At 34.8% G+C, this 23,049-nt stretch overlaps 1 protein-coding gene across 6 annotated transcripts in view; it reads left to right on the forward strand.

Annotated features, from left to right (window-relative positions):
- Positions 1–2,262: 2,262 nt before the first annotated feature.
- Positions 2,263–23,049, forward strand: part of LOC127957802 (peripheral-type benzodiazepine receptor-associated protein 1) — a 96,148-nt gene continuing 75,361 nt past the window's right edge. For 4 of the 6 annotated variants that reach the window (XM_052556475.1, XM_052556476.1, XM_052556480.1 and 1 more), the window contains exons 1-3: positions 2,263–2,478; positions 2,748–2,792; positions 5,072–6,091. In XM_052556475.1, coding sequence (XP_052412435.1) covers positions 5,171–6,091 — 921 coding nt within the window. In that variant the 5' untranslated portion in view covers positions 2,263–2,478; positions 2,748–2,792; positions 5,072–5,170. The remainder of the gene's footprint in view (positions 2,479–2,747; positions 2,793–5,071; positions 6,092–23,049) is intronic. The other 2 variants (XM_052556478.1, XM_052556479.1) reach the window with 2 other exon arrangements.

Genomic DNA, 23,049 nt, shown 5'->3' on the forward strand with positions numbered 1-23,049 from the left:
ATCAAATTATATTAAAAATATTAAGGAAAATTGCAAAGCAGAATACTTTCTCTTATACTTATAGCAGAATACTAAGCACTTCAAAAGCTATAATATGTACAGTATTGTTCAAAATAATAGCAGTGCAATGTGACTAACCAGAATAATCAAGGTTTTTAGTATATTTTTTATTGCTACGTGGCAAACAAGTTACCAGTAGGTTCAGTAGATTGTCAGAAAACAAACAATCATGATATGCACGCTCTTAAGGCTGTGCAATTGGGCAATTAGTTGAAAGGGGTGTGTTCAAAAAAATAGCAGTGTCTACCTTTGACTGTACAAACTCAAAACTATTTTGTACAAACATTTTTTTTTTCTGGGATTTAGCAATCCTGTGAATCACTAAACTAATATTTAGTTGTATGACCACAGTTTTTTAAAACTGCTTGACATCTGTGTGGCATGGAGTCAACCAACTTGTGGCACCTCTCAGCTGTTATTCCACTCCATGATTCTTTAACAACATTCCACAATTCATTCACATTTCTTGGTTTTGCTTCAGAAACAGCATTTTTGATATCACCCCACAAGTTCTCAATTGGATTAAGGTCTGGAGATTGGGCTGGCCACTCCATAACATTAATTTTGTTGGTTTGGAACCAAGACTTTGCCCGTTTACTAGTGTGTTTTGGGTCATTGTCTTGTTGAAACAACCATTTCAAGGGCATGTCCTCTTCAGCATAGGGCAACATGACCTCTTCAAGTATTTTAACATATGCAAACTGATCCATGATCCCTGGTATGCGATAAATAGGCCCAACACCATAGTAGGAGAAACATGCCCATATCATGATGCTTGCACCTCCATGCTTCACTGTCTTCACTGTGTACTGTGGCTTGAATTCAGAGTTTGGGGGTCGTCTCACAAACTGCCTGTGGCCCTTGGACCCAAAAAGAACAATTTTACTCTCATCAGTCCACAAAATGTTCCTCCATTTCTCTTTAGGCCAGTTGATGTGTTCTTTGGCAAATTGTAACCTCTTCTGCACATGCCTTTTTTTTAACAGAGGGACTTTGCGGGGGATTCTTGAAAATAGATTAGCTTCACACAGACGTCTTCTAACTGTCACAGTACTTACAGGTAACTCCAGACTGTCTTTGATCATCCTGGAGGTGATCATTGGCTGAGCCTTTGCATTTCTGGTTATTCTTCTATCCATTTTGATGGTTTTCTTCCGTTTTCTTCCACGTCTCTCTGGTTTTGCTCTCCATTTTAAGGCACTGGAGATCATTTTAGCTGAACAGCCTATCATTTTTTGCACCTCTTTATAGGTTTTCCCCTCTCTAATCAACTTTTTAATCAAAGTACGCTGTTCTTCTGAACAATGTCTTGAACGACCCATTTTCCTCAGCTTTCAAATGCATGTTCAACAAGTGTTGGCTTCATCCTTAAATAGGGGCCACCTGATTCACACCTGTTTCTTCACAAAATCGATGACTTCAGTGATTTAATGCCACACTGCTATTTTTTTGAACACACCCCTTTCAACTAATTCAACTAATTGCCCAATTGCACAGCCTTAAGAGCGTGCATATCATGAATGCTGGGTCTCATTTGTTTTCTGAGAATCTACTGAACCTACTGGTAACTTGTTTGCCACGTAGCAATAAAAAAATATACGAAAAACCTTGATTATTCTGGTTAGTCACATTGTACTGCTATTATTTTGAACAATACTGTATATATTTTAAGATCATTTGGTCACCAGAAATTTTATATATATAATGATCTTAAAATATAATAAAAAAATGTGCAAAGCAGAAAATTCCTAATTGTATATATATATATATATATATATATATATATATATATATATATATATATATATATATATATATATATATATATATATATTTATTATTGATTAAATGTCAGTGTTGAGATTATGACACAAAAATAAAGACTTCTAGTGACCAAATTAATTTAAAATAAAAAGGGAAAAACTGCAAGATAATGTTTTTTAAGTAATCATATATTTATTATAGATTAAAATGTCAGTGTATAGCCAAGAGCAAGGTTTGCCACACAGAGCAAGGATTGCAGATAACACCTTTTAAAATTGTAAAAAATCAGGAAAGTTACACTAAATGATAAAGTATTCAATTATTATTAGTCCTTTAAAAAAGAAAAGTGTTTTTTTTTCTTATAAAAACATAATAAACATCCCCTGTCACGCAGGTAAACTCGAGTGTTGTGCTGTCTGTGGGTGTCCAGCAGCGGGCGCTGTGTCCTCAGTGGATCTCGCAGCCGGACATTGATGTGGTCACTGAAGCAACTGGTGCTTAAGACGCGTTCGTATCGACAACAGCAAACAACGAGTAATATCGAGCTGACGCGCTTTCTAGAGGATTAAAGCGAGGCTGAACGCGTCTTTCTGACGTGTCCAGTGAAACTGAGCAGTGTATGAAGAACATCTTGAAGTTTCCGTGAGGAGGAAGGTCAGTGTTTACATCCCGCTCGTCTATTCTCTCATTAAAGTCTCTGTGGCGATAATGACACGCGTCCGACTGTAGCATGACAATTAAATGTTTTGTTTCAGGGACACGCGATACATTGTATCGTCTTTGAGTTGTGTTTCATCGCGCTTTTGTATCTTTGTATCCTCGCGTTTGTATCATTGTATCATTGTGGCTGTGTGTTACTGTATCATTGTGTTTGTGCGTCGTAAACAATCAAACCAATGATATTTACCGCGTTTTCTCTGCAGGTTTCTGAGGGACAGAGTGGTTTTGGTGTTTTCTGTGATCCATAGGTGAGATTCAGCATGCATTTTACATTCTCATGTTTAACCTGTTTTGTTTTCTGTTAAAGGAAATGAATTGTTATTTGTCTTGGCAATATACCTTCTTGACAGCCAGTCAAAAGTTTTTACACACTTGACAGACTGAATTTATTTTTTCTCAAAAGCATTTAATATACAGGTTTATGCTTAAACATTTGAAATAGGTTTATAAACAAATACATTTCTCTGCAAATAAAAATAGTCTATGTTGTCACTATTTGATCACTATATCATTATCATGCTTACATATTTGTTATGTTAAAGACTTTATTATTATTATTATTATAAAATGTTGAAATCAATTATAACAGGGTGTGTTCAAACTTTTGACTGTCAGAGTTTTTAATGTTTATTTAGCGTTTAGTTTTGCTTGTTCAAACAAGGGCAGTATTGGTGCATTCTTGTAAGTTTGTATTTAGCAGTTGGGAAGTTGTGATAGCAACATCAGGAGCTGTTACTTTGGTCAGAGCGAGATGGAGATTTTTTTCTACAAAAACTTTTTTATGTCTTATTCTTTAAAAAAAATACTTATGCACGTTTTAATTTTTTTATATCTTTTTTAAAAAATTTTCAGATTTTTTACATTTTATTTTTGAATTCAATATTGTATCGAATTTTGAAAAATATCTATAATTTTAATAATTGCATGAAATATACAGACAATAAATACGCTGCATCTATTTTCTGTGCAATATTTTCTTAAAGGGATAATTCACCCAAAAATGAAAATTTGATGTTTATCTGGTTAAGCATTCAAGATGTAGGTGACTTTGTTTCTTCAGTAGAACACAAACAGAGATTTTTAGCTCAAACTGTTGCAGTCTTTCAGTCTTCTAATGTAAGTGGATGGGAATCACAGATAAAACATACAAAAAAACATACATGCCAGGCATGTGAGGCGCAGTCTTATAAGTGCATTAGTGTCACCTAACTCTCAAGTGGACCATTGACACTCCTAATTGAGATTGTAGATGGAGTGTCAACGGTCCATTTGAGAGTTAGGTGACACTAATGCACTTATAAGTCTGTGATCTGCCATAAAGTAAGAAGAAGAAGAAGACACCTCGCGCACCTGCTGCTGAGAATTCGCACAAATCACCTTGACACCTTGGATGCCCTGGGGGTAAACAGATAAACATCCAATTTTAATTTTTGGGTGAACTATCCGTTCCGCCAATAAACAAATTATGAAATCCTGTTTTGGAAAAAGACAGCATATGGTCATTTTAGTTCATGTGCGTTCTTTCTGACCTCTTGACTTGAATGCACCAAATTTCCTGAGCTCTTCAGTGACTGACGGCATTGTGTATTAGTTTGATTGTAAAAATGGTGCATGTGTTCATAACAGCAGTGTTGGGGGAAACACATTACACATCACATGAGTTATGTAAACCAATTACTTTTTAAGTAGTAAAGTAGTGCATTACTTTTAAATTTACAATAAAATATTGTAAAGTTAATTCAAATAAGTAACGCCAATTAGTTTACTTTGTAGTCCCATTTATAGCCTGACAGCTATCAGAAATCAGGAGTAAGTGCAGAGGTGTTGTGTACGCTGTGGAAACATGATGTTACTGTAGTTCTAGAATAAACATGAACATGCATTTAATCATCTCACCTGCTGCAAACACAGATTCAGTATTGCTCAAAATCAATAAAAACTGTGAAAAGCAAACTCAGAGTATGATGTAATAATTAAATGTTAAATGACACAAATATCCTTTAAGTATACAGTTTTATTAACCAATGACTTTGCTTCTAACCTTCGATGATCCATTTCAACCATATTAATCAATCTTAATTTTTTTTATTAGTGAAGAGTATTGAGCTCGCTTCTACTGCGTTCTATAATTCATTGAATTGAATTGAATTTCATGCAATCCAGAATTACAGCACAAAAACAGCTCTACTACAGACGTGAATTGACATTTCCTTCAGCCTGAAGTAGAAACGTAATTGTTTTTGACTTTTGATGTGAAAAGGCTTTTACGTTTGCAAAAAAGAGAACTTTTTACATTAAAAACAAGCAAGCAAGCCCAGCCCAGTTAAGAAAAAGTAACACAAAATATCAGAATGCATTACTTTACATAAAATGTAACAAAGTAACAGGATTAATTACTTTTTTAGGGAGTAGCGCAGTATTTGTGATGCATTATTTTTAAAAGTGACTTTCCCCAACACTGCAGAAAAGTTTTCTGAATCTTTCTGTCGCCATGCTGATAATCATCTTTCATCTCTGCTCTTTTCAGTTGGCATGTTGGATTGTGTGTGCATGCTGTCTGCTTTATAACGGCGTGATTTTCATCCCATCTGCATGCTACTTCTGTGTGTCCACCTTTAACTCCATCATGGATGAAAACTGTGATAACCCCCCGATTCTTTCCTCCAAGAAGCGCTGCAGCTGCAAGCGGGATTCCGGCTCCGATCCGTGGCGGGATGTGGAGCGTCTCCACGCGGCGTTAGAGGTGGAGCGCAGCCGCAACAAGCAGGCCCACCGCCGCTTCTCTCTGGAGCTGCGGAGGCAACGTGAAGAGGCTCGTGAGGAGCGAGAGCGAGCGCTGAGAGAGCTGACCTACCGACTCCAGCAGCAGAAGACGCTGGAGCTGCTGAGACAGCGGGAGGCTCTGGGCCGAGAGCGTGCGGTGGAGGTCCGGCGTCTGTTACGCTGGCGGAGTCAGGAGTTGAAACGTAGCGAGAACTTGAAGCTGAGGCAAACCCAAGAAGTGCATCGTCAGCTGGTGGATGAGATCACAGGTGGATCTACGTTTCAAGGTCTCAAACCTGGATGTAAAGGCAACGGGGCGGCGTATCGCAAACTTGAGGAACTCCTAAAGACTCTGCTTGCTCAGTCAGATGGACGGCAGGTCGCTGTCCTTCAGCGTCTCCAGCAGGAAGTGGAATTAGAGAAGAGCTACTTCCTGTGCCACCTACTGGAAGCCCATAGTGGGACGTCCCGCGTCGTGAAACGATCCAGACCGAGGTCGAAGAGTTGCGTGCATCTGCTCGCGCAAGGCCTAAACCACCCGGGATCCTCTAAGGAAGGAAAACTCGCTCTATTCCGGTCTCGTTCGCTATCCCAGACGTCCCGAAGCAATTCTCCTCAACCTATGAAGAAGAAAAAGAAGCGGGATTGCGAAACATTTCCTCTCAGCTCATCTCCAACCGAGGATGGAGATCTTCTAGAGGATTTACCTGAGCCGTGTTCATCTGGTGAGGCATTGGAGAAGTGCTCACCGTCCAGATGTTCAGAGGACAATATGGATGATCTGGTAAGAACTTGGTGGATTTTTTTATATGTTTTCTACTTCAGGGCTGCCTTGAATTTTCTAAGTATTCAAGCAGGATTTCATGCATTGTATTCAGAAATGTGCCATAATTTTGATGGTTTGCATTTTCTGCATTGCGCTCAGTTTTCTTTTTCACCTGCTGTCATAACACAAATCAATTGAATTAGGTCAGGGATTGAAAAATTAGTATTTGCATACCTGTGTAGACTTTTCTGGGTTCATTTGCTTTGTTCCAGGATAAACATGGGTTTTGTTCAATTAACCAAGCTTACACACACACACACACACACACACACACACACACACACACACACACACACACACACTACCATTTAAAAGTTTGAGGTTGGTAAGTTTAAATAACTCTCTCCTGCTCACCAATGCTCCATTTATTTGATCTAATATACAGTAAGATCAGTAATATTGTAAAATATTATTAAAAAATGAAATTATATATTATATATGTATTTTTTTATTCTTTGAATAGAGAGTTAAAAAACTGCATTTAAAAAAGAAATCTTTATAATATATTTGAAAATGTCTTTGCTGTCACGTTTGATCAATTGAATGCATCTTTACTGAATATATATATATATATATTAAAACTCCAAATGTTTGATGGCTAGTGTATTTTGTATTTTTGAACCACAAATTGTTTGTGTGCAAGTGAGTTAATCAGAGCTTGTATGGTTATGTCTTTCTACAAAATTTTTACCAGCTTGCACATCTTGCAAAAAAAAAGAAAAAAAAACAAGCTTTAATTGATGCAGTTTGGATCTTGCTTGCAGAATCTGGAATGAGATCCAGCGTTTAAAGGCACCTCTTAAAAAGAATCACAGTCACTTGACACATTTGGGTCTTTAACCTTTTTAGATGTGATCGATTGTGACACTGAATGTAATCAGTCAGGAAGTGTTCCCTAAACAGTCACGTCAACTTCACTGCATTTCAGCCGACATGCTACTTTTTAGTCACCAGATTCTTTAACAGTCCCCTTGGTCTTTAACAAAGTAGTTCACCCAAATGATAATTAGCTGAACATGTTCTTCTCACCCTCAGGCCATAAAAGATGTAGATGAGTTTGTTTCTTTATCAGATTTGGAGAAATGTATGCATTGCAATGCATGGCTTGCTCATCAATGGATGCTCTGTAGTGAATGGGTGCCGTCAGAATGAGAGTCCAAACAGCTGATAAAAACATCACAATAATCCACAGCACTCCAGTCCATCAGTTAATGTCTTGAGAAGACAAGAGCTGTGTGTTTGTAAAAACCATATTTTTTTTAGATCAAACCATTGCATCCATTATCTGTAATATTGCTTTCTCCATTGATTTTAGCAGAGGAAGAAAAATTCATTACATTTTTGTGACACAGATGTTATTTTCATTAGTAGTTTCTCTGCTAAGGCATGCATCACTGTTGCTTTTACTCATGCACATTGTTTTAAAGTTCAATTTTTGTCAATTTTAGAGTCTTCAGAATATGTATATAAAAAAAGTTTTATTGTCTAATGCAAACCATGAGGAGCGAGTGAGTGAATGTAGTCTGCTGGTGCTATGAATAATTCAGAAGTACTGAGAATAGCAGTCTGCTGCCACTGTGTCCCGCAGACTAAACTCAAACTGTGTTGTTCAGTGCTCTGTGCTTGGAGAGAAACCGATAGTGGCTTAAAGTTGAACGTTTGGACATTGGCCTATAGTGTTTATGCACTGAACAGTTTTGTAAGGGCTCTTACGATGTTTAAGATCTGGATTATGGGAACTTGGTTCAATGAAAGCTCCCATTCTCTCTGCATCTAATTCTAAGATGGCTTGATAACCTCACTCACAGGCTATATATATGATTTAGCTCAATTTATTTGATTTCATCTTATATAATGATGATTATGTGCACATTTCAGGCCTAGAGGTTTGATATCTGCAGTCATATGAATCAGAAAGACATCTGTTTACCTGACAGTCTGTTTTTAATCAGACAATAGCTCTAATAAACCAAACTATAATTACTGTGTAAAAAATATATAGTTGGAGTGCAATTTCAGTGTTTTCGTATCATTTGTATAGTATTGATTAATATTTAGGATTAATTTTTGTTTCTATTTTCAATTAAATTTTTAGTAAATTAGTCAGTTTTATTAGTTTTATGTAATATTTCTAATTAGCTTTATTTCTATTTCAGTTTTAGTAATTTTATTACTTATTTAATTTCACTTAATTGACAAGGCAACCTTTTTAATTTTTTTTTTGCCTTAAATATTTGTTAAAAATTAAGTTGTGGTAATTTAGAGAAATATTAAGGTGGGATCATAAAAAAAGAGCTGAGAACCCTAACTTATGGAAATTTGTTTCCATAGGATAAAAGATAATAATAAAAAAAAAAAATTGTGACTTTCGCACAATTCAGACATTTCTCAGAGTTTATATCTCAAATTTCTGTCTTTTTTTCTGAATTGTAAGTCATAAACTCAGAATTGTGAGATATAAAGCCAGATATGTGACAAATAAAGTCAGAATTGTGAGATATAACTTTGCAATACTGAGAAAAAAGTTGTGAGATGTAGCAATTAATTTTTTTGAAGGATGCTGGTTCCTGAGCTTTGTAGGAAGAGCAAATCCATGTCAAGCATGTTGTCCACTGACCTTTCTGACCTGGCAGCAGACTGCAGTGAGGTGAAACAATAATGACTTACAGTAGTTTAGATATCTGCATGAAAACTGAGATCAGAAAAGCTTTATCTTATCGTTCTGAGGTCTTTATAGCTTTTGTTTTAGGCTCTGCACAGATCAGACCACTAATTTCTGTTTTTAATCTGTAGGCGACTTCATTTTAGTCCTTCAGTGTTTCTTGCAGTAAACATAATCAGCTACTAATGAATTCATTAGGATAATGTGTATATTCGTGGGAGTGAGCGATCGACTGAACGACTGTTTAAATGAGTTGGAAGTTTATAGTAATTTAATTTGAAACCATTAATGGTACGTCTGTCAGGGAATCTGAAAAGTGAAACACATTACAGTAGTTGATGGTCAATAATGTCTTATATACTGTCTACTGTCTACAGAAATAGCATGTGAAGTAGCATGCAATAAGCATGATAAACCTTTGATACAGTAGCATGCTTCATGTTTGTCACTTGACCTCACAACATTGCATGGTTAATCCAGAATTGTTTCCATTTTTTTATGGGAAAACAGCAATCAAATTATTGTCATAAGGTCTAATATCACATCTGGCTCATGAAAATGAAAGGTCGGGTTTAGTGAATGCAGTTGCTCATTTGAATATTTAATATTTGCATGCTGTAATATTTTTCAATATGCAATTGTGCACAAGTATGCGTACTGTGTTCTGCTTCTGTTAAAAGTAGTGGTGTGTTATTACACATAAGCTGTGTGTTATGAATCTCAGTGTGGATGACCAGATCAAAACAAACAACAATTCATGTGTGATTTGTGTCAGTTTAGCATTGTGTTCTTGCATTTAGCAGCTTGTGTATGTTCACGTATTTGTTTTGAAACAGCAGCGTGAGTAATATCGTATGACATATTATGTTATAATCTGATATGTTTAAGAATGACTTTAAATAGGTTTGAACATACTCTGGTATTAGAGGTATGCAGCGCAGCTGGTGGCATGTAAGAAGCCACTGACATGTGGTATGTGTGTGTGTGTGTGTGTGTGTGTTTATTTTAAGAAATATACTTTATTTTTCAAATATTTGGTAAGATTTGTAAAAAATATTTTGGAAAGAAGTCTTTTCTGCGCACTAAGGCTGCACAACTTTGATTGAAATGCAGTGAAAACAGGAAAATTGTGAAAAATTATTACACTTTGAAATAACTGTTTTCCATTTGAATATATTGTAAAAAATATATTCAATATATTATTATCAATGTTGAAATCAGTTGTGCTACTTCATATTTTTATGGAAACGATGATTCATTTGATTTTTCATGATTCTTTGATGAATAGAAAGTTCAAAAGAGCAGCATTTATTTGAAATAGAGATCTTTTGTAACGTTACAAATGTCTTTACTGTTACTTTAAAAACAAATGAATGCATCCTTGCTGAATAAACGTATTAATTTCCGTAGTTAGTGTTAGATTCAGAAATATTTATCCTCTTCCTTGGTCCTTCACAGATCTCTTTGATACAAAATACATTTGATTAAATATTAATAAACAGATTACTGATCACCTAGGTTTGGAACTATATATTTGTTATCAATATTTTGGGTCAGTATCGCCCAACCACATGGTATACATTTTGGTTGTCACTGAAATGTAATGACAGAGATTATTGTTTTGAGGTAGTGTGTTGCTTATGTTTTATTTTGTGCCAATAGAGTCGCTGGGGTCTGTTTTTGGCATAACTGGGTCACCCCCTCCTTTCCCTCCCAAAAACTGGTGCGAGGTTACACAGAGCAGCTCTGAATTATTGATATTAGCTCGAGATCAACCCAAAGAGCCGTGTGACAGCGACAGACACACGTTCAGAACATGACAAAGAGCCGATAGAGCATTCACGTGTCTCAAGCTTTTTTTTTTTTTTTTTTGTGTGTGTCTGGAAGACCTGCTTCTGAACTTCGTGTCTCATGTGTGAGTCTCTGTTGTGTAGTGTTTGGTTTCATGGAATCATCACTGGTTCATGAGATCTTACTCTGTTTTTGCCTCATTCTTTCTTATCGTTTTCTCCCCAGTGTAACATTGGGTCTTTTGAAGTAAAGTTTTAAGGATCAAAAAAAAAAAAAAGTGTACACGCACGCACACACACACACACACACACACACACACACAGACACACACACACACACACACACACACACACACACACACACACACACACACACACACACACACACAGACAGAGCTAAACATTAATAAAAACCTTATAGACATAAAACAAAAAAACAAAAGCCAATGCAAATGTCAAAAACACACAAAACAATTACTAAAACTTTTACTTAATGAAAACAGAAAATCGAGACAATTTTCGAAAAAACAGACCAAAATATAAATAAAAACTATATTAGTATCTCAATCATACTAAAGTAAGACATTGTAATCTCATTTCTATTTATTTTATTTTATTTTTCCTTTTTTTGTTTTATTTATTTTTTAATTTTTATATACATGTACTATTTTATTTTACTCCTATTTATTATTTTGTTATATATATGTCCACACCACATAAAAGTTGACTATAAAATGTATTTGTTAAATGCATTTCACAACACACATTTTTTCCAAAGCAGCTTTACAGAAGATCAATCAGTGTCAATGTTTATAAAATCCCAGTATCTTCATGCCTTCTTCACATACAGCTGATTTTCAACATTTATCAGATTAGAGCTGGGGGATAATGTACATCATGTGATGACACAGGCAATCAGGCAGTTGAGATTTAGTATATTGCTGTATCTGAGTGCACTGTTAGTATGTAGAATAAGTAGGATGTATTATGTCCATATATTTTTATCTCTCTATATGGTACATGAGTCAGCTTATTCAGACTATTTGGCAAACATTCACTGCTGATCTCATTTTCCTCCCTGCTTAAGCCAAGACACTGATGATAAATTTAATTTATATATTGGAAAGAAAAGCAAACGTCTGCTGCCTGTGCTTTTTCTCTTGGTATTGCATTGAAGATCTAAATTAGGACGAGTCCATCCTTCATGCTGTTCTGTGCCTGAACTTCCAATTAGGAAAACTGTTCCAAAAACTTCAAAGAAGTCTCATTCAGTTGGGACGTCTAATGAATTCCCTCAATGTTTTTTCATTGCATGAGTACGTCCCAAGCAGTTAAATCCATCGGAATAAAAACCCTTAGTAATTGATGAGGCAGCCGTGAGCGCTGTGTCTCTTTTTGTGAAGACCTGACGTCTAATGAGATGTTAATGGAGCGTGTTTTACCTCATACACACACACACGGGGGGTTTTCATCGGTCTGAGTTGGGTTCTCCTCCCTGCGAGGGTTACACTCTCTATCTCTGTGTGTGTTTGCTCAGTGGAGAGGCAATTAGCGCAGTGTTTTTCCATACGAGAGCGAGCCAGTTGAACTCCACAGAGGTGGATAGCATTGCAGGATAATTCGATTTAAAACCGCTGGGGTTTTCACTGCACTTTACCTGCTTCTGTATAGGGGTGGGCGATATCTCGATATTTAAAATATATCGAGATATTTTTTAAACACGATATGGATTTTGACATATCGTATATATCGATATATTGTTTATATTCTGATTCCGCCACTTTGCTTGTTTGCCTTCCCTGTGCTGTGCTCGCCCCCGCTCGCTAGCCCCCCGCCTCCTTGCTTTTGTCCCTTCTCACCTCGCGTGTAGAGAACTAGTCAAAAAAAAAAGACAACTGGCTCCATTATATGGAGATACTTCAGTTTTAAGGCGTAGGGCGAACGGCAGGCAGATGTCTACTGTAGGGCCCAATGAAACGCGGATGGAATCGCGGAATCCAGTCATAAAAATGGAATTTACAGTTTAACGCGGAATGTCACGGAATTGGTCAAATTTTAAATGAATTAATCAAAAGTCGGTCATGCACTTACATCAAATCGCGAAATGGACTAATATCTGCAAATATTAACCCGGAAAAGTCTATTTAAATATGAATCCTGCATGTTCTGCGTGTCTGTGTCAACGAATGGAGCAGAAGCGCGTCTTCATTCATTAAACACGGAAGCTCGCATAACGCTCGCGCTGATTTCATTGTCTTTCCTCTCTCTAAATAAAGACGTGAACACATGAGGAACATCTCCAGAACTGCACAGAGTCACTTCATGAGCATCTGACCGTCTGATTTGAGTAAAACTACCCTCATATATCACATCATAGACTGTAGTATCACATACACAGAACTGTAACGGTAAACCCGTCAAAATAAAAGTATTTGACAGAAATCTATTACTATTGTTCAGCAGAATGTACATAGCCCACTACTACTACTATTAAAATGAAACGAACATAATTTTATAAGGAATAATCACACAACATTTCTCCCATGTTTTATTTTTAATAGTAAATCCCCTTTGTTTACCAAAAAATAAAGTTTGCTTAATTTTAAATAATTAAAAGATAAATTAAATGAATGTTTTATGCCTTCATTTGATAATCAGAAAAATGTAAATACACAGAATTTCTGAAGGGAAAAAAACATTTCACATAAGGCTATTTTAAGAATTGTTTTTAACTAATTAAGTTGTTTTTATGCATTTAAATAATTGCACATGCTAAAACACAGAATTAGGTAACAATAAAACATATGGTGAAGAAAAAAATAAAATGTTTCATAGGCCCCTTAACATGTAATATTTGCCATATTTGTTTTTGCAGTAGTTTTTTGGGGGTTATTTTTCCTGTAAAGATATCGAGATATATATCGTATATCGAGATATAGCAAAATATATCGAGATATATTTTTTGCTCCATATCGCCCAGCCCTACTTCTGTATGTATTTGTCTGTCTGACATTAGATTGCATGACTTCCGTAATTATAGTTTTTATGAATATTTTGAATCAGTTCTTATTTTTTTTATTTTCTGTTCTCATTTTAGATTCAGTTAAATATAATTTAATTAAATATAAGTTTTACTATTTTGTTTAGTGTTGATCTTCTGTGCTGGTAAAACATCTTGGTGTTGAATCACCCAATAATAAAATGTGACATTCTGTAGTTTTGTCTCATGTTCATCTTTTAATCATATTTGCAGATTTCTTGACTCAACAGCAAACAGAACAGTTTTGTCTTTAATGTTCCAATACTTGTGGAGGGCACTATATATATATATATATATATATATATATATATATATATATATATATATATATATATATATATATATATATATATATATATATATATATATATATATATATATATATATATATATATATATATATATATATATATATATATATATATATATATATATATATATATATATATATATATATATATATATATATATATATATATATATATATATATATATATATTATTATTATTATTATTATTATTATTATTATATTTTTTTTTTTTTTTTTTTTGCACACACATGGCTATATATAGCTTTTATTTCCATTTCAGTTATTTTAGTACTTAGTAAAAAAAAGTATATATAATAATGCTAATGCAACCTTTTTACACATCAGGACTTCATTTTGTTCAGTCTGTGGTGTAAAGAGTTTGCACTGCAATTAAAGAAAACTTAAGCAAAGCATGGTCAGGTCAAAGTGTCTGAATAATGTTTGGCCTGTATCAAGAATATTTGGGTACAATGTGTCAATTTTGGGGTATTTTGCTATACTCACTGACATAAACGGTCACATTAGGTGATGTGTTACCTTACATTAACTAACAATAAGCAGTACATTTGTTACAGTATTCATTAATCTTTGACAATAACATTTAACAACGTTTAATTTACGATTTGGAAGACTTGATAAATAGTTCACTTGTAAGACCAGCAGCATGCATAGAGTAACCAGCGTCAGTGTTGATTTCAGTGACAGAATCACTAGTAATAATGCACTGTGGTTGTGTATTTCTACATTTTCCACACCTTCCTGTTTAATTCCACATTCCAGACACTGTACGTCATCACTACCATTGTCTCTCAATGCTAATATTGGAGAAAGCGCGTGTGGCCGTCCTTTGGTCCTTTCTGTTGAGCAGCGCTCCCTCTTTGATGATCAATAGAGCGACATCATTCCAGCGTCATCTCCATGGAAACCATCCTGCTCCGCCGCCGGGATTGGCTCCCTCCCAGAGCCTGCTTGAGTGTGATTGGAGAACCCCCCCCCCCTCTCTCTCTCTCTTTCGCTTGCTCAACCACACGCTCTCCTCCTCTTCATCTTAATGTCGTTATCTTACCAAACACACATTTAGGCAGAGCACCGAGATCCAGCGTGACCGCTGAAGCATCACTGAAAACCAGGATCGCTTCTTCATGAACTGGCACATCCGAGCTGAGGAGATGATAAGGATGAGAGGACGGCGCAATGAGCCGAGTGCAAATCCAGTCGGTGGAGAGAGAGGAAATTAAGAGACCTGTTAGAAAATAAGACGTCACCTTCTGTGTTGGCTTCAAACTGGTCTTTAGACAAACCGTTTGTCTCTTTTTCTCAGTCTATGAGTCTTTTGTATCAACAGCAGGAGGAGGTCGAGCAATATTTGGATGGGGACTAAACATAATCAGAGCATCGTCTCTTGATCTAGGATTTCATTTTGTACTGGAAATGCATTTTTTACAAAACATTGACATTTCTGCGTTTATATAATGGGGGTGTTATTTGGAGAGCGATGCACTTGAGCTTGTGGATGTCTCTTTAAGAATTTAAACAGCCGTGCTGCGTTTTTTTGCATTTTGATTTGCATTAATGAATTGTTTTTGCTCATTGATAAGCGTCTTATTGCTGTGCATTTACAAGCTGGAGCAGGAGAGCTTTTCGCTCTAGATGAAGCATTTCTTCGAGGATTGGAGGATTTAAAAAAAGTGTTGATTTTCCTCCATGTCTTTAGTTGCTAACATACCCTTCTCAAGACATCCTTGAAACCCGTCTTTGCACTCATAAACAGAGTAATGTACGACTTGTGTACTAGGCCAGACCCCCCTGAACCACCTCAGCACGGTTCACCCATGCCGGAGATGAGTAGTGGTGGACCCGAGTCTCCGGCTGGACCCGGGCATCCAAACAGAGCGAAGCCAGAAGAGAGAGCGCTAGCATCGGATGCACTGAGCGGGATGAACCTGGGATCATCCAGCACGACTAATGGGAACAGTAGCATGACGGTGCCATCCGCTGTTCTGTGCAAACGGCATCATTCGCTCTACGAAGGGCTTAACGGATGTGAGGCGGGAGGCTTCGGAAAGGTGTGTTTTGCTGGTAGAGAATATGGTTACTGTGTGCAGATTTTGAGGGTCTTTCTATTATACAACCAGATGGATCCATTTGATATTACATTTATTCTTTTATAGGCCATTCAATCATTTTAACCCTTGATTAATGTCGTATTGCATTACCTTGTTTCATATGTTAATACTTGTATCCCTTTTTCAGCAATTAATCTTGGGTATTTAGTTTTAAGATTTCACATTGTGTGTCTGTAAACCTTGAGCTGGCATTCTTGACGTTGTGTTTTTATAATGTTAATAAGTAATTGTGCTAGTATAATGTGCATTGATTATGCAGTATATACGTTTATCTGGAAATGCCACAATTCAGATCTGAAATTGTGTCTGTGTGAGTCCTTTTAATGGTTTGCATGCATTTTTAATCAAAAGCTGAAACTCAATCCACTGTGTGAAAGTTTCTGCACTGAGCTCATGAATAATTAATGAGGAAAGTATCTATGCAGTTAATGATTGGTTGACTGTTCTGGAACTCTCTGTAGTGCGGCATTGTTTCACACTTTTTCCAAAGCAGTGTGAACCCACTTTTAACATTTAAAATGTGTCTTGACCCAGGGTTAAATCTTTCCATTATTCAGGGTTAACCCAGGTGTGAAAATCCCTGTAGAATTTCACCCGATTGTTCCTGTATTCATTTGCATTCATGTGTCAGAGTTCAAGGTCTAGTCGAATCAGAACACATCCAGAATAGCACGTGTTTACTGAACTTCGGATTGATGCATGCATCTTGTCTGCAATGTGTTTGACAGCAGCTAAATTCAGACGCAGTGAGTGACCTCAACCCATATTTCTGCTGCTGCAGACTCAATGTGGGACAGCGCAGGATTCACTTAATGCGGCATCATTGAAAATCAATAGCAGTGCTGGAGATTGTCTTGTTCCTGTTACTGACCTCAGTGATCTTTCTGAAGGTGTGAACGCATGGCTTAAGTGACCTTGACCTGCACACGTGTGCTCTTTTCTCATGTAGGCCAGCAACTAGTTAATCTAGTAGTGCTTAACTGTACTCTTTTAATAGAATAAAAGTGAGTATTATGTTGTTTTTCCAGTAATAAGCAATGATTAGCAGCATAGCATGACGAAACATGACATCACTGACTTTTTTGTCACACAGTATCACTGTATTGAGTGAGCTGAATAATTAAATGATTAATTTTATTGCATTGGTACATTAGGAAGATTCATGCACCAATTCAGTTAAAAAATGATTCACACTTAGTATTAGAGCTGCAAATATTGTGAAAATATTTGAAAAGTGAAAAACTTAATTTCTGGTATTTGAAGTTTATATGGTTACACTAAAAGCTTTTATGATGCATCATCATATGAAAATGCATCATCATAAAGTGTGTTGTAATGTATTTCATCTTTGCTTAAATAATTTTAACCGAATTAAAAATACAGTTATTCATGTGATCATAAAATGCATTGTAAGGTGCATTACAAGGCACAATTATTGAAACTGCTTCTATAATGCAATATATGTGTATATATATATATATATATATATATATATATATATATATATATATATATATAAGGCTGTATGTAATCTCATAAATGTATTTTCATATTTGCTCATATATTGTCCCATTCTAAAAATTACTTGATAGTTGTTTAACTACTTTTTTTTTTTAATACAGTTTAAACATGGATATGCACACACATTATGCAGGGTTATTGTTATTCAGCAGAAGTCATACCGATTGTTGTGAGCACGTAGTGTGGATTAAATGTAGATTATTATGACGTTTTTCTCAGATCCTGACCGAAATTTATTTTTTTGGGGCTGATACCAAATCCGATATTAGGAAGTAGAAAAAAGGTTGACACCGATATATTGGCCGGTATTCTTTGTGTATATTATAGTACATTACTTGTCAAAAGTTTGTGCACTTTCCCATTTGTGTGTCCAAACCTTTGGCTGTTACTATATATAGAATACAGTATATACATAAATAGAATATATATACATAAACACATTTCTTTTGATGATCAAACACTTTCATATAAGTTCATATTAACCGGTTAACCATTAACTGGCCGTTTTATTTATACATTTTATTTATATATTTATTTATATTATATATGGGTCACCATACTTGGCTGAATGTCACTTCACTATATATTTATAAAGGTTTGGCTGCATGGTTAAAATATGTATGCGTATAAATTAAAAAAAAAAAAATTTAAAGAGAGGAAAAAAAAACAAGTCGCGTAGAAGTCGCATTTTATTATTTGATCCCCCAAATATGGTGCTGATCCACTGCACTTTATAGAGATACCGTATGGCCGTTCAAAGTTTCAGTGGTTTTCCATAGACTTAAGCTTTAAAGCGTTTCATCCAGGTCACCAGTAGCAAACAATGAAGCGTGACAAACTAAGTAATTACACCAATTCAAGCATTTTATCTGAATTATATGTTCTATATATATATATATATATATATATATATATATATATATATATATATATATATATATATATATATATATATATATATATATATGCAGAGAATCCATTGTAAGTCCAAATCCGATGAAGAAACAATGTCATCTACATCTCAGATGGCCTGAGAGTATTTTTTCTGCAAATTTTCAACTATTCCTTCAAAACCAGTCACTAGTTATGTGAAAAATAAATGCAATAAAACTAGAAAAGTACAACCAGACACTTTCTCTGTTCTTTGTTAGTGAATGGTTGTGCTGTGTTTTTGGTCAAGTTCTCAAAAGTCTGGAAGCTTAGTTTTTTCCTGTGCATTGAAAATTTTTTAAATGTTTCCAATCAAAGAAATAGTTCCACACATTTTTTTCTTCTCGAATACAAACCATTCAGTAAATAAAAATCATAAAAGCAGTCCAAGTCATATGCATTATTTTGATCATCCTTTTTGTGCCATTTGAAGCTTGACAGATGTGATTGATTTGCAGCGTCATTCTTCAAAAAACCTTTAGTTTTTTGTGTTCTGACAACATGACAGAGAGTAAATGAATTTTGGTTGAACTATTCCTTTAAAAGGCCACAAATTCTAAAGGCTGGAGCTCCAGGGCCAGAAATTGAGATGAGGGTTGAGAGGAAGATTGGGACCCTGAGAGGGAGGAGGGTGAGCTCTGTTAGAGGTGTTCCCATGGGAAGCTGGGATGGATGGATGGATGAATATAAAGATGGATTTTGGCTCATGCATGATTGAATTGCTGGCAGGGATGTGGTGTAGTGCCTTTATATCGTCCTGACCAATTCGTGACATGCTCTCCAGCCCTGGGGGGGGCAAACACAGTTCAGACACTGTCTGGTATTTAAAAGGCCTTTCAGAGGACGTTCAAATTATCATCCTGTCTCAGTCTAGAGTGGATCTACACCAGCTATGTGATGCTGTGTTCTTTGTTATTCTCTTGTGTACCTACTAATTTGGTGATGTTTTCTCTGTAGGGGTTTCCTTCAAATGTTAGTTCCCTTCTTACTGAACACCACTAGTTTCTTGCTCCTCTGATACAGATCTCAGTGAGGTGTATTTGTGTTGTGAGTTGAATAGATATATCATTTAACTACTCATCCCTGGTGATTTTTATATGTTTAGCAGTTTGTGATTAGCATGTACATGTAGCTTTGCTTGAGTGTCATTTCAAGCTCCGTAAAAGACCAACAGCTTGATTAAAATGTATTCTAAAGCAACGTAATGTTTGGTTTGTCTGTGAGTCACTGAAGTTTATATCCATGTTCTTCTTCTGTGGTATTGTAAAGTTTCTGACAGTATGCAAATAAGTTCAGACATTTTTATCCTATATTCATTTCGCCTGGATTTTTTGCATGTTCATGATTTAAGTCTTCATGTCGCATTTCTCTGCACATTCATAACAGACATCAGAAGCAGTGTGTCTATTGTCCTTCTGTTGTGTTTTTGCATACATGTAAATACATATGTTTTATGCATGTTTTAAAGGCATCAGATTTCAACAACAAAAACATGTTTTCATCTAAAGCAATTTTCAGCAAAAGCATGCATTTGGCCCGTTCTTTGCACAACAGTTTTACATGATATTACATGACCATGAGTATAGTAAACAGTTTTATGGTGGATGTGCATCTTTTTTTTTTTTTTTTTTTTTTTTTTTTTTGGAGCTCAACCATCTGGCTACTATCTGCTTTGTCATGCATTCTTCTTAACATATAGGCACAGAAATGTTAATTGTATTAACATATTGAAGAACACATTGCGTTTTAGAACAGACTGCATTTATTCTACACTGAAATTCCAAGCAGATTCACTTTAACAAAACATATATCCTAATTATGATTCAATCAAAGGTTGATTCATTGTAGTCATTGACTCGTTAAATATTATATTATTAGTTTATAGGAATGAAGATTCACTTCCTTGTCATGCTCAAATCACTTTTTGTTGAAAAAGCAGATCAACACTGATATTGTAAGAGTGAACTGATTTAAATGCTTTCTGAATTCACATAGTTTTTCCAATATTCACAGTTTAGCGAGTGGCTTTGCTAAATGCGTGAATGTAAACCTGAATCTTTTGCTGTAAAGTGTTCATGGGAAATCACAGAAAGATAATCAATTGATGCAGGGGATGTAGCAGATACAACTGTGTCTCTTGAATGTTTCTGACAGTATGAATAAACTCATCTTTTGTAGTGAAATGGAGTTTGCTGGTTATTTAAAAGCATTTTTAAGAGGGTTGCTATAATTTGATGTTATTACGAGGCTGTAAGAATATCTGTTTTTACGCCCCAGGACACGCATGAACAAAACACATATGTTTTCTCTCTCAACATGTTTTGTTTTGTCTTCAGACTATTAATCTTTCCTCTGCACAGATGGGGGGTCTCTGCAGACATCCCCCTCTTCATGTTTGCTGTCTTCTCCTTTAAATCTCTCACTTTATTACATGCTGAGTCTGCTTTTCTCCTTTTGTCGCCCCATCCCTCACATCCTGTTTTATTCCTCTCACTCTTCTTCACTGGATCCGTTTTGCTTTAAGGCTGCTGTTAACGATGTTATTTTTGGTTGTGTGTCCCGTCTGTCATTGGCTGAATCAGTTTCGTATGGGAGACAAAGCACTTCTCAAATTGATTAGGATGTAGTTCATCTAGCAGATCTAAAGTAAGTGCACTTATTTCAGATACAATAGAGTAATTTGAAGTGCAGTGAGTTATTCAAAGACGCATTGCTAGTTCCGGACTCTCTTCTTATATAAATAAAAGACCATGTGATTTTGTGGATTCCATTTCAGTTAGATTTTAGTAATTGAAAGGCATATCTATTTAATTAAAATCATAAAACTTATATTTTTTTAGTGTATTAAAAGTTTAATAAAATTTTAATTGCTAAGGCCCTATGAAATGCATAATTTTTTTTTCTCAAGTTAATTAAATTTTAATAAAAAAAAAAACGTTTAATTCATAAAATTCATAAATATCTAACAATTTCATAATTTATTGTATATTTTACAATAATTATGCCATACTTTTATTTTTTTCAGTCCAGGTTTTCTGGATTGATGATTTAAAACAAATGTCCTAAAATCAGTGGTAATCAAATAACATAACAAACTAATTAAAAACATTAGCAATTTAATGAATCTTTTAAAATCTAATTATATTAAAATGTAACAATTCCTTTAATTATTTGGCAAAAAAGTGCTGCACAACAGATGTTTACTGTTAAAAACATTGAAGTAAAATTGTGATATTCCTTGAAAAAAATTATTTTGAGAAGTGAATTCTTCTATACAATAGTAGTTCATTTAGTTAAACCGACTAGTTAATTAGCAACTTTATATAGTTAAACCGAATATTAATTTTGAAGGTTTGTAATGAAGAGCATAGTGAAATGTTTATGAAATGAATCTCCGTATTCATCATTCAAAATTTGACATTCCCTGACATCCACATTATACAGAAAATTCCTTTGTTTTAATTACTTATTTTCTCGCGTCATGGAACTCCCGTGCCATTCAGATTGGAACTAGCAGCGTGTGTTATATTTGTGCATACAGTAATATGCATCTCTGCCATTTGTCTTCTGGCGAGTATCTGTCTGTAAAAGAGGGCTGTGTAGGGCATTTTCTCATGTTAAACGTATGCAGGATCAGACCAGGCATGAAACACACACTTTCACACATCTCACACACACATAGCACCTGTCAGACTTCCAAACACCCGCTGTCTTCACGGGGTGGCCAAGGTGACACTTTAGCACAGTAATCTCTGACTGCGAGCAGATCTGACATCCACAGCCCCGGTAAAACACATTTATCCTACACTTTTTTTTTTTTGAGTTTTTTTTGTTGTTGTGGTTTATATGATTATTCAAGGTTTTTTGCATCATACTCAGCCATACTTTAGTCCTTAATTTTCGTTTTCCATCCTCATCCAAGCTGTTTTTGCTGCTGTACGTTCAAAGTGTGTGTGTGTGTGTAACAATTTAGCCTGAATTTAGCACTGTAAGTCACTTTGGATAAAATCTTCTGCTAAATGCATAAATTTCTATTTAATTTTTATTTTATATATATATATATATATATATATATATATATATATATATATATATATATATATATATAAATATATATAAATATATATATATATATATATATATATATATAAATATATATATATATATATATATATATATATATATATATATATATATATATATATATATATATATATAAATGTTTAGTATGTTAAAGTAGTAAAATAACAAACTAAATAAACTAGATTTATTGAGAATAAAAAAGACCAAAAGCGCGCACACACAAAGAAAGCTAAAAAAAATAAAAAAAAATCTGAATATTGATATGCTAATATGTTAATATGCTATTTTTTTTTTTCATATTGCATGAATGTGATGTCCTAAAAATAGGCTTTATTTTCTTTATATAAAATATTATTGTTTTGTTTAGTTTTTTTAAAGTAAAATATGACGTACGCATGTTCTTGACCAATGTTCAATGTTATTCAGTCACATAGTACACACATATCTTTTATTT

This window comes from Carassius gibelio, chromosome B5 (assembly GCF_023724105.1).
Source record: "Carassius gibelio isolate Cgi1373 ecotype wild population from Czech Republic chromosome B5, carGib1.2-hapl.c, whole genome shotgun sequence".
In the NCBI taxonomy this organism is placed as follows: domain Eukaryota; kingdom Metazoa; phylum Chordata; class Actinopteri; order Cypriniformes; family Cyprinidae; genus Carassius; species Carassius gibelio.